The 11,578-nt window shown below is 37.6% G+C and overlaps 1 protein-coding gene across 2 annotated transcripts in view; it reads right to left on the minus strand.

Annotated features, from left to right (window-relative positions):
* Positions 1-1,769: 1,769 nt before the first annotated feature.
* LOC107696037 (NGFI-A-binding protein 2-like) overlaps positions 1,770-11,578 on the minus strand; it is a 14,629-nt gene continuing 4,820 nt past the window's right edge. The window contains exons 2-8 of one of the 2 annotated variants that reach the window (XM_016496174.1): positions 10,043-10,960; positions 9,114-9,247; positions 6,678-6,741; positions 6,249-6,357; positions 5,727-5,912; positions 2,960-3,072; positions 1,770-1,963 (exon numbers count right to left, since the gene is read on the minus strand). In XM_016496174.1, coding sequence (XP_016351660.1) covers positions 2,993-3,072; positions 5,727-5,912; positions 6,249-6,357; positions 6,678-6,741; positions 9,114-9,247; positions 10,043-10,948 — 1,479 coding nt within the window. In that variant the 5' untranslated portion in view covers positions 10,949-10,960 and the 3' untranslated portion in view covers positions 1,770-1,963; positions 2,960-2,992. The remainder of the gene's footprint in view (positions 1,964-2,959; positions 3,073-5,726; positions 5,913-6,248; positions 6,358-6,677; positions 6,742-9,113; positions 9,248-10,042; positions 10,961-11,578) is intronic. The other variant, XM_016496175.1, reaches the window with a different exon arrangement.

The raw sequence follows: 11,578 nt of genomic DNA on the forward strand, positions 1-11,578 counted from the left end.
ATCTCCTATTTTCATCTTGTAATTATTTGGTTCCATCACAAAAAGTGTCTGTTTTGTACCAGTCGAAATTTTGTGAATATATCATTATTTTTAGAATGATTTACTGTTTTTACCCAAATGCTGCATTTTCACAACCATTAAGCACAAGGTAAGAGTATAGTGCCGTCTAGCAATTAATTTTAAATACACTGGAAAATGTTGTAATGTAGGGAATCAATGGATCATCCCAACTGGTAGCATGAATGCTGTAAAACCTCAGTTTATCAGTGGTTGTTTACATGAACACCACTGTGATAATTGACAGCAATTAAAGGGTTAGTTCACCCAAAAATGAAAATTAGGCTGTGTTTTACTCACCCCCGAGGCATCCTAGGTGTATATGACGTTTTTCTTTCAGACGAATCCAGTCGGAGTTATATTAAAAATTGTCCTGGCTATTCCAAGCTCTATCATTGCAGTCAGCGGGTGTTGCAATGCTTCAGTCCAAAAGAAGTGAAATAAAAAGCGCCCATCCATTAAAAAAAAAAAGTGTCTCACACGGCTCCGGGGGGTGAACAAAGGCCTCCTGTAGCGAATCGATGCATTTTGTAAGAAAAATTACCATATTTAAAACGTAATAATCACTTTAATCTAGCTTGCGCTCACTGTTGTACGCGGAAGCTTGACTTATGGAGGTCGGCTTTGCGCATGCGCCGCTCAGAAGTGACGAACGCGGAAGCGCAGGGGAGAGATCAAAACAAAACAACGGTCACTTATTAGAAGTACAAAACGAGGATTTGTAAAGAAGAATGTCGGAGGATTTCAATATAAGCCAAGAGGACACTGGTTTTCCTTTGATAAAGTAAGGAAACTTTGCTTTTTTTGATCCTGTAAACAAACGTTGGTTTTCACGAGACTCACCGGCGCACGCACAACGCTGAACTCATACGTCATGCTACCGGAGCTGCTTCCGTGTACAACTGTTGGCGCAAGCTAGATTAAAGTGATTATTACGTTTTGAATATTGATATTTTTCTTACACAAATGCATCGATTCGCTACAGGAGGCCTTTGTTCACCCCTGGAGCCGTGTGAGACACTTTTTTTTATGGATGGGCACTTTTTATTTCACTTCTTTTGGACTGATGCATGCAACACCCGCTGACTGCAATGATAGAGCTTGGAATATCCAGGGCAATTTTTTATATAACTCCGACTGGATTCGTCTGAAAGAAGAAAGTCAAATACACCTAGGATGCCTCGAGTAAAACACTGCCTAATTTTCATTTTTGGGTGAACTAACCCTTTAAGGCAAGGCGGATTAAGACGTTTACATGACATGGCCAAATCTCTTTAGTCTTGTTTACATCCTACTTGATGTTACTTTTTAGATTTACAAAAAAAACGGTGTTTTTTTGCCTTGAAACAGACAACCTTCAAGGCGCTCTAGTACACATGGACATGCTCTTTGTAGACACAATACTTGCAGTGTATCTGTTTCGGTTTCTTGAACAAGCTAGCCTAAAGGGATAGTTCACTCAGAAATCTGTCGTTCCAAACCTGTATGATTTCCTCTTCTTTCTTTTTTTTTGCAAAACACTTGAATATTTCGAAGAATGTTTTTCTGTCACAAGGGTCCAAAACAACACTGGACTCCTTTGACTTTCATTTCATATAGACAAAAAAACACTGCAAAATATCTTTCAAAATATCCTCTTTTGTGTTTCACAGAATAAAGAATGGCATGATCTTTGGTTAATTTTTGGTTAATCCCTTTAATTATAGGCCTCCACAAGCATATTACTCTAATGAAATGAATTTATTGATTAGCGATTGATTAAAGAGTGAATTAGCCACTAGTGGCACCAAACAGAACTGAAACAATAGACACTTCCCCATCTGTGAGATTGATGATGATGATGATGCTGATGGCAGGGTAGGGCTAGTGAATCACAGGCATCATCTGTCTTGGTTTGTTGAGATGACTAGGGTGAGTGTGGGTGGTGGAACCGTGTCAGAAATGAGACAGAAACATCAAAATTGTCTATACATTTTCACATATAATACTGTATGTATCTTAGACAAAAGCAGTGGATGAATAAAAGTTAGAATAAATCAGCAATATTCTGCATGTTGTAATACACAAGTTTCTATTTTTACACTGTTAGCAAAATAAAAGTAACAATCTAGAGAAGTAAACAGGAGAAACATTACAATATAATTTATTGAGAAATTAAAAAATAAATAATCTGTCATTGAATAGGCAACATACATATTTCTAACATTAGCGCTGTAATGCACAATTCTTACAAATTCATTAGCCATTCAACCTTTAAACAGTGAGAATACTATTTTTTTCCCCCCGTGATTCATTTGAATCATTTACATTTTGTAACCTGTGAAATCTCATATGTGCATTTAGCGTTCATATATTAATATTTACTGCATCAGCAAGTTCCTAGTGTCGGGGTTCTTAATATAGTCAAATTCAGGATTTCACATGTTAATATAATCCAAAACTTGTAAATGTACACGTGTTTTGCTCGCTGTACATAATAAAGTGTTTGATATATATTTATTCTAGCGTTGTGATTGGTTGGATTAAATAAACATGCTCCCCCCACACTTTTGTTAGAACTTCATCAAAACTGAGAAAATGGAATGAGACACTGTCTTAGTTCACAGCTCCGCTTAGAACGAGAAGCATGTCATCTATCCTAATAAATTAAGGTTTGGGTAATGGATGCAGATGCTATTTCATTCTAGAATTTGCTTGACACAAAATTAGCACCATTGAAGCTTTTTACTGACATACTGGTAAGTCAAAGTATCCTGACAGAGAACATGGAATGTATTTGTAACACTCGTTGCTTGCACTAACCTGCATGTGCTGCAAATTTCATTTGCAAAGACAAAAGAACTTTCAACATTACAACATCGCGAACCGAACACCACGGCTGCATTTAGACATGATATCCAACCTGAGTTCAACATGGAGACTTGCAGACTGTGAGTTATGGATCGTCTTTGGTGTTTGCTGGACTGCTGCTTCTGTTACTTGATCCTCTCCTCTCCGACACTTTCTCCTCCATCTCTATGAGAATATAAACAAGGTTTGTTTTTTGATTAAAATTTTAGAATGACTATTTTTTTTTAATAATCAAGAGTGTCGGGAACACGATACGGTACTTTACAGTATCAAATGTCTATTGTTTATTTTTCTGTTTCTTAAAAATCTTTTCATTTGAGCAGATTCTGAGAAATGTAGCATTACAGCACTTGCTCACCAATGGATCCTCTGCAGTGAATGGGTGCCGTCAGAATGAGAGTCCTGATAAAAACATCACAATAATTCTCAAGTAATCCACACCACTCCAGTCCAGCAATCAATGTCTTGTGAAGTGAAAAGCTGCATGTTTGTAAGAAACAAATTCGTCATTAAGACATATTTACTTCAAACCGTTGATTCCGACTGAATACGAGTCCTCTATGTATATTATTGCTTTCTGCGGTAAAAAAAAAAGTAATCTCATCTGAACCAGGAGAGAAATATACACAGATCAAGCACCGTTTGCAAATGAAAACAGTCCAAAATTGTCCTAAACAAATAAGTTGGTGGATTTTGATGAGAATAAGGACATGGACGAGTTATGGCCAGATACTTATGGATTATAGACTCGTATTTTGGCCAGAAACAATGGTTTAAAGTTAAATTGTCCTGATGATGGATTTGTTTTGAACTTTCCATTTCACAACCCGTTAACTGATGGACTGGAGTGCTGTGGATTACTGTGATGTTTTTATCAGCTGTTTGGACTCTCTTTCTCACGGCACCCATTCACTGCAGAGCATCCATTGCTGAGACACTGATGCAATGCTACATTTCTCCAAATCTGATGAAGAAACAAACTCATCTACATCTTGGATGGCCTGAGGGTGAGTACATTTTCAGCAATTTTTTTGGGTTAACTATTCCTCTAAATATGTTCTGCTCATTCATTCAAAGAGTTATCAAAAAGAGACTAGAATTTGGAACTGGGAGAGTCAGCATTTGTATCATTGGGTTTCCCATTGCATTTCTACTTGTGCTATTATTGATGTGAACATCACAACTCCCCACACTTCGGCAGACATTAATAATACATTACAGCAATGCAATAAAACATTATATTAAAACTCATATTATTATGTGAAGGCAGAACAATGCGGAGGAATGACTGCGTAACTGCAGAATGACTGACAACGCAATGAAATGAGGAACTTGCATTTTCGCTTGAAAGAGACAACACAAAAAAAGACAAAGAAAGACTGATTAAAGCTCATTTTTGGCCATTCCACTGAACTGAAGCACTAGTGTTTGCTCATTAAGATCCTGCATCCTTTCACTGCCCACATGGTTTATTTTTACTCTGTCTCTCTGAGTCAAAGCGACGCCCTTCTCACTCCCTCCTACTCGTTCACCCCCCTCTTTCTCTCCATCCATCCATCCGCCCTCCTCTCACACATTTTCATAAGCTTTGACGTCAGACAGGGAAGGGGGGCTCCAATTTATCACCCACACAGCACTTCCTGTGGCCCCCACCACCCATACGTGTTTTCTCTTCTCATTTCTCTTCTATTCTGTGGTCCCCAATGACTACGTCTGACTGAGATGTTTGCCTCTGTAAGAGCTTCTCGAATCTGACAATCTCTGATTCATTCCATCCTTAAAGACTAACTGGATTAGCTAACCAGATAAGTAAAATAAATCAGTTGGTCACTGTTCATCTATATATTCCTCAGAGACTCTTCAAGGTGTGTTAGTCTCTTCAATATCATCTCTAGTAAAAAGGAATTATTTTATTGCAAACCTGCAGCCTTTAAAGAAAAGTTCTCAAAAAATGAAAATTCTGTCATTTATTCACCCTCAAGTTGTTTCAAATGTATTTGCTTTTTTATTTCAGTGCAGTGAAAGTCAATGGGGTCCATTGTTTTTGGAACCCAAATATCTTCTTTTGTTTCATAGAAGAAAGACAGTCATACAGGAACAAAATGAGGGTAAATGATGACAGAAGAGAATAAAGGCACACATACTTTGTTCTTTAGAGAGGTTGAACTATTTAACTTGAGGTCTTGAACTCGACTGTATCCAGACGATTAAAATCATCAAATGTCATGATTCTGACAATCGTGAAACCCAAGAAGTAACACACTTATGACCCTTTCTACAGTACAATAATCTCCTTTAAAATAAATTCCAATTTTAAATAAATGGTGCTGTTGACTGTGTTTGTCAACCTCAACCAATCAACCCTTTAAACTGCCAAGCCGGTTCCCAGTTCTGACGTAGCTTTTTGTACTGTATGACAGAAATAGGTTACACTTTATTTTAAGGTGATGTTGTTTCAGTGTAATTACACAAATAAGCACAGAGTAATATTAATTAACTACATGTACTTACTAATTTCTTAGAGTTGGGTTTAGGGTTAGGGTTTGGTTTAGGGTTAGTTACATGTAATTATGCATAATTTCCTGTTATTACCATAGTAAGTGCATGAAACAGGTAACCACATCACCTTAAAATAAAGGGTTACAGGAAAAAATATCCTCATGTAGATTAACAAAATCTGAAGGTAAGCACTACGCATCTCTTTTTACTGACCCGAAGTTTAAAACTGGGAAGTAAATCCAAACTGTCTTGTACCCTGTTTGTAGCAGGTGCATGAGAAGCGTGGAGGTTATAGAACATGACAGAATTCTAGTATTCACCTGAAATCTGTCTCTTTTCTGACCCTAGGCTGACTTTGCTTGCGTGGTCACGTGACACCATTCTAGCCAATCTGAGGCCCTCATCCATGAGAGTTTGTTGCATGAGCTGGCGACTCCAGTTGATGAGGCCAGTGGTGTCGGTGAGGGGGTGAGGGGATGAGGAAGGGTGCAACTGAGGGCTGATATCTATCAAGACACAGAATTAACAAACATGCCTCTCAATCAAATGTTAGGTTTTCTTTCAGCAATGATGTTTTTCCCTGACATGAGTATGAATGGACACAAATTTGCTTTGTAATCTTCTATGCTTGATCTTTACATCATCTCAGAGTGGGAAAGTAACCCATTGTGATCACACTTTACGTGTGAAGTAGTCCTTCATGGCTTTGACCATTATGACATTTGCAATAAATGCAACATAGAATGTGGGACAATGATGGTTACATGCCTAAGATTTACTGACATACACCAGACAGTCATAATAAATATATCAATGTTTAAAATAAAAATAAGGAATCTTACCTTGTGTTAAACTATCTAGACTTTCTCCAGAGAGGCTGTTGTCATCCGCTGTAGATCTGTTGTCACTGTTGGCTACTGGATCCTTAGACAGTCTGTCCGAATCTGTGACCTGAAGCAAGCGGATTTCATTTCTAATGAAAGCATTACTTGTTTTGTCATAGTAGTTGGTTTGCTTCACTATAATTACAGATATGAGTGCAATAGTATTTCATAACTTGACATCCAATGTAAGCTACTATAACTCTCAATCCTTCATTCACATCTTTATTTTAATCCTATCTTGTTCATTTTCTTGTCATTTTGTAAATAGTAAAGTCACTAATTAATGAAGTGTAAGCATCTGCCCAAACTTCACCTGAGCATATTCCTGAAAGTCCTGTATACCATTTATACAGATTTATATATAGTTACATATCTTGATGTACTTACATCAAGCTTGATTCTCTTCTGAGCAGAACAGTCAACAGAGGCAGTACAATCATCTGAGTATGTCCTGAGATGATGATATAACAAACCCAGCTCAAATTCTGATCAAATAAGTTTAATTATAAAAAAAAGTCACAGTATTGAAGTCAAACACTCATGCTATCAATATTCAAGGGCAAATATAGAAATTAAAGGGGTCATATGATGCGATTTCAAGTTTTCCTTTCTCTTTGGAGTGTTACAAGCTGTTCGTGAATATGCAACAAATGCCTCGTTTATAATGGGTTTTAATGTTTTTTGACTGATGTTTTGTCCGGCCGGACACGGCATCACAGTATGGTAGGGGCGTAACATTTCCATCACACGCTTGAGGTATTTGGCCAATCACAGCACACCTCGCTTTTCAGAACGATGAGCTTTGTAAAAATCTACGAGTTTCAGAAAGGCGGGGCATAGAGGAGAAACAATAATGTACAGTATGCGGAAAATCATGTGTTTTTTGAACCTTAAACCGCATAAACACATTTCATTACACCAAATACACAAAATAATGTTCTTTTTAGCAGCATCATATGACCCCTTTAACACACAAGAGGCACCAGGGCTAGCTGTCACACAGGTATTTGTGAAAATGCCTGTATCTCAGAAACTTTAAGGATTACAAGAATTAAGAATTACAAAAATGTGTTTCTCCATCAGTCAAAAGATCATGTCAGATGGATTTATTAGATGTATTTTCTTATAAATTTAGAACATCTGTTACCAGGTATAAGGTCAAGGATGAGATGCAAGAAGGTAACCTTGGTCCAGAAGAACCATGCTCCACTACTACCCCCAATAAATTCCTCTCTACACAAGCACTTTGGACCAGTTTTCTTATTTTATGTCTTGAATGCATTGAAGATTCTGCTCAGCTAAAAGTCTAACTTGCTGGTTTTGAATGTACTACATAATCAATTATTTTTATGAATTCTGTCGTCCAAACTAAAATTCCACTATCATCATATTTTTGCTCGAGCTGTTGAATAAACAGCTTGAACACAATAAAACCAAAGAACTGTATGGTAAAAAGTCTGATCTTCAAATTTGGGGTCTCTTTCTCATACCAACAGTTCAAATTTGCTCTTATGTTTTTGATTATATCCTTTCAACCGTATGGTCAACAAACATAACTGATAGTTTTGTAATAGTCTCTCTACATAGACATTTATATGGACATGGTGCTGATGACACATTCCAGGTTTCATCATGATTAGCCAATGCATTGTGGTGAACTGAGCAGTCTCATTATTTTAGGCTAGTCTTTAATCCCCCACATTACTGCACATTTTGCATGTCTCCTTTGACTGACACACACATTTCAGGTCTTGGAGTCTCTACTAATGAGCTGATGAGTTGAATCAGCTGTGTCTGTCATGCAAAAACATGTTTGGGAACCACTCTTTTAGGCCAAACAATTGCGAATTTCCTTTTTTTTGTCGTCCAGATTTTATAGCCAGTAGGTGGCGCTGTCTCCAAAATGCTCTGGTACTCTCAGGTCTTGGTTGTGATGACAAACCAAATTTCATTTCATTATCTTATAGCATTGTGAAACTCAGGTCATTTTTGGTGTGCTTTCTGTTGAATGACTGTTCTATCTGATGACTTATTACATGCAAAGTGTTTGGTAAAAAAAAAAAAAAACTTTGAAGATGATATGAACCAAATTTGGTGAAGATCAAATAAAAATTCTGGGAGGAGTTAAAAAAAAAGCCTGTTTTTCAGAAAATTGGCATGAGCCTAGGTATCAGAAGAACAATTAATGTATGTGGATTTACTATTTATGCGTGTAAGTAAACTACATTTTTGCTTTATTCTATAAATTACTGACATCACTTCTCCCAGATTCCAAATAAAAATATTGGAATCTAGCATGTATTTGCAGAAAATGACAACTGCTCTCAATAATAATAATAATAAAAAAAAAAAATGCTTTCTGACCTCAAAGAATGACACATTAAGGCTGTGATTGGAAATCAGTTATTCCACAAATATTGATTTACACACTCTTCCCAAGATAAAACAATAGTATTGTGCTATTTAAAAACTTAATATGAACTTGTTTTCTTTGCATTATTCAAGGTCTGAAAGGACTGTATCATTGATATTTTGACCCGAAGTCATTTTCTGCAAATGAATACTATAAAAGTCGTTTTGATTAGTATTATTTGAAACATGAACATTGAAACATTGAAAGAAAATGTTCAGTTTACTTAAACACACCAATTTTGTAGTGGTCTCTTAATTTTTTTCCCGCTGCTGCATATACGGTGTATATGTGCATATTTTAATTATGCCTATATCTATACATGTAAATATATTTAACAATACATATAAACCACCTTATCTGGATGCAAAATCTGAAACCATTTCAAAATCTTAATAAAAGTCGTTCCTGACCTGTTATGTTTAAATGTTGACGTGTAGGCACATTCTCTCGCCACTTGTCGAGCTAAAGAGAACAGTTCAACTCTACGTAACAACAGAGCGTTGTCACGGATGCAGAATTGAGCTGCAGCCTCATTGATGAGCATCTGAAAGTGGAAATATTCAAATTAAACCGGATCATCTGAGCTCTATGAAAGTCAAGGCATTTTGACAACTACAAAATGCATTAAACAACTCCTGTCATTTTTATAGTAGCCTACATATTTACAACTGGTGTTTTAAAATGGATGTTATCAAATATTACTGTGAAATCTAGGAGTTGCAGTTAGTTCTTTAAAGTTTATCACAAAAACGTCTTGGAAAAACATATGCAAAGACTTGTGGAATAATAATAAAATGAATCCCCTGAAAATGAAATGGAGGAATTGCTGGATTATTTTTTCAAGGTTTGAAAACTGGGCTGTACTCAAAAGATTGTAGAATCAAATCTTGCTTCCCCGTGCAAAAGTCATCGCCACAATGCTAAGATGTTGTGTGTGGTTGCCATGCTAAGCAGTTGCTTACGCTTTCTGTGTGTTATGCAGTTGCTAGAGTGTTATGAGTCGTTGCTTTGGGATGGAAATGGTCCCATTTCATTATCTACAATATAAATTGTAAGTCTGATTGCTTATTAAAGTAATAGCACACCTCTCCTTACTTTGAGTTTTGTATACTGTAGTAATATAGTTTACAGTTTAATACACTGTAACAGTAGTAATTTTCGACTTAGCAAACACTAAATACAAGATATTTACAGCAGATTAGTTTAGTTTGAATTTAGCTAATTCATTGTAGAGATACAGAACAATACTTTACTTTAGTATTGTTTATTACAACTAAACTTGAGAAAAAAGTAAAAAAAAATTAACATTTCTCTGTGTAATTTGTTCTGTTTAACAGACCTCATGATGGGTGAGCTGTTTCCCTTCCCTCCTCTTGGAGTCAAAGCGGCCATAGATCAGGCTGTATTTGCGAATCTCTTCCTCTTTGCTCTTGTCTTGAGGTTCCAGGTGGAATATGTGTCCCACCGTCTTGGCCATTTTCTTATTGAGTCTCAAAAGCGTCTTCACCTCGGTTTGATCTGCTTGCGGCATGGTTCTTAGAAGCCTATCAACGCTTTCCTCCACGGCTTTAATGGTCTCTGGGTCCGGCTGACCTCCGGGCCACGGAGAGGTCATAGTGGAGGAGGATGAAGAAGAAGCTGGCGTCGGAGGACCAAGAAGACGTGAGTGGCAAGCGAAAGGCAGATGGGTAATGGGCTGTTCTTCATCTAACTCAGCGGTTCCATACATTTCAGGACTGAGCCAGTGGGGATCCATGGGGTACAGTTTTTCTCTGTACAGATGGTCTGGAGGTACAGGAGAGGCCTGTGAGCAGGGGCTCTTTGGACTGTTATCTCTGAGCGGCGTAAGGCAAGATCCTACTTCCTCTCTTTCACACGGAGAGCCTGGCTGACCGTTGCTTAAAGATTTTCTGGCGCCCATAACCCCAGAGCCAGCAGCACTGCTACTGTCGATCCTAAGGAGAGGGATTCCACAAGGGGCCACATTGGTGGCCAGGGGTTGGTTGAACAGCGTTGGGTTTGCCGCCCAGTCGCGCAGAGCCTTCTGCAAACGCCGCACATGCAGGGGTTTTGTGGCCATGCCAACTAGTGCCATGATCTCGAGAAATTCCTCTTCGCCAGCCTCGCACAGCTGTTGGACATCATCACCTCCCTGCTGGATGAAGGTGTCATAGTACATCAGCAGGTTGGCCCTTTGTAAAACTCGGTAGAGCTGCAGCTCGCCCAGCGTCCGTGGTAGTGACATCCTAACGCTCGGCTGCAATGGGATTTCCACAAAACCTGTCATTAGTATCATTTAAAAACATGTGTGTGCATGTGCAAACCGGTTTATGTGGTTTTTGAGGACACAAATTTGTGTTGGGGAGTAACTAGTTACATGTATGATATTTTCTATCAGCTAACCCAACTTCTACCCCTAAACCTTCCTTTCACAGAAATATGTGCAAAACATTAGATTTAAATAAAAACATATTTTGGCTGATTAATAAGCCTTTTTAACTAGTGAGGGCCAGTAAAATGTCATCACTAGTGTTGTTGTCATGATCTTTCACTATATAAGTGAGGACATTTGGTCCTCACAAGTATAGTTAAACCAGTTCACACACACACACACACACACACATAAAGATTTAATGATTTCTTTCCCAAAATGCATTGACTGCTTTGAAATATGAGACACCAAGAGTTTAGGACACAGAATAGGACACATGAATTCGTGTATCATTCGATCATTCATTTTTTTATTTAATATTGAAAGTAGAAAAATGAGAAAACGGCTCCTTTTTAGTTTTTTTGTTTTTTTCCAAAAAAGGAAAAACGAAAATTCAGCTTAAATGTTCGTTTTTCGTTCATGGGTGGAAAAATGAATAAACAG

The sequence above is a fragment of the Sinocyclocheilus anshuiensis genome, unplaced genomic scaffold, assembly GCF_001515605.1.
Source record: "Sinocyclocheilus anshuiensis isolate Anshui unplaced genomic scaffold, SAMN03320099.WGS_v1.1 scaffold746, whole genome shotgun sequence".
In the NCBI taxonomy this organism is placed as follows: domain Eukaryota; kingdom Metazoa; phylum Chordata; class Actinopteri; order Cypriniformes; family Cyprinidae; genus Sinocyclocheilus; species Sinocyclocheilus anshuiensis.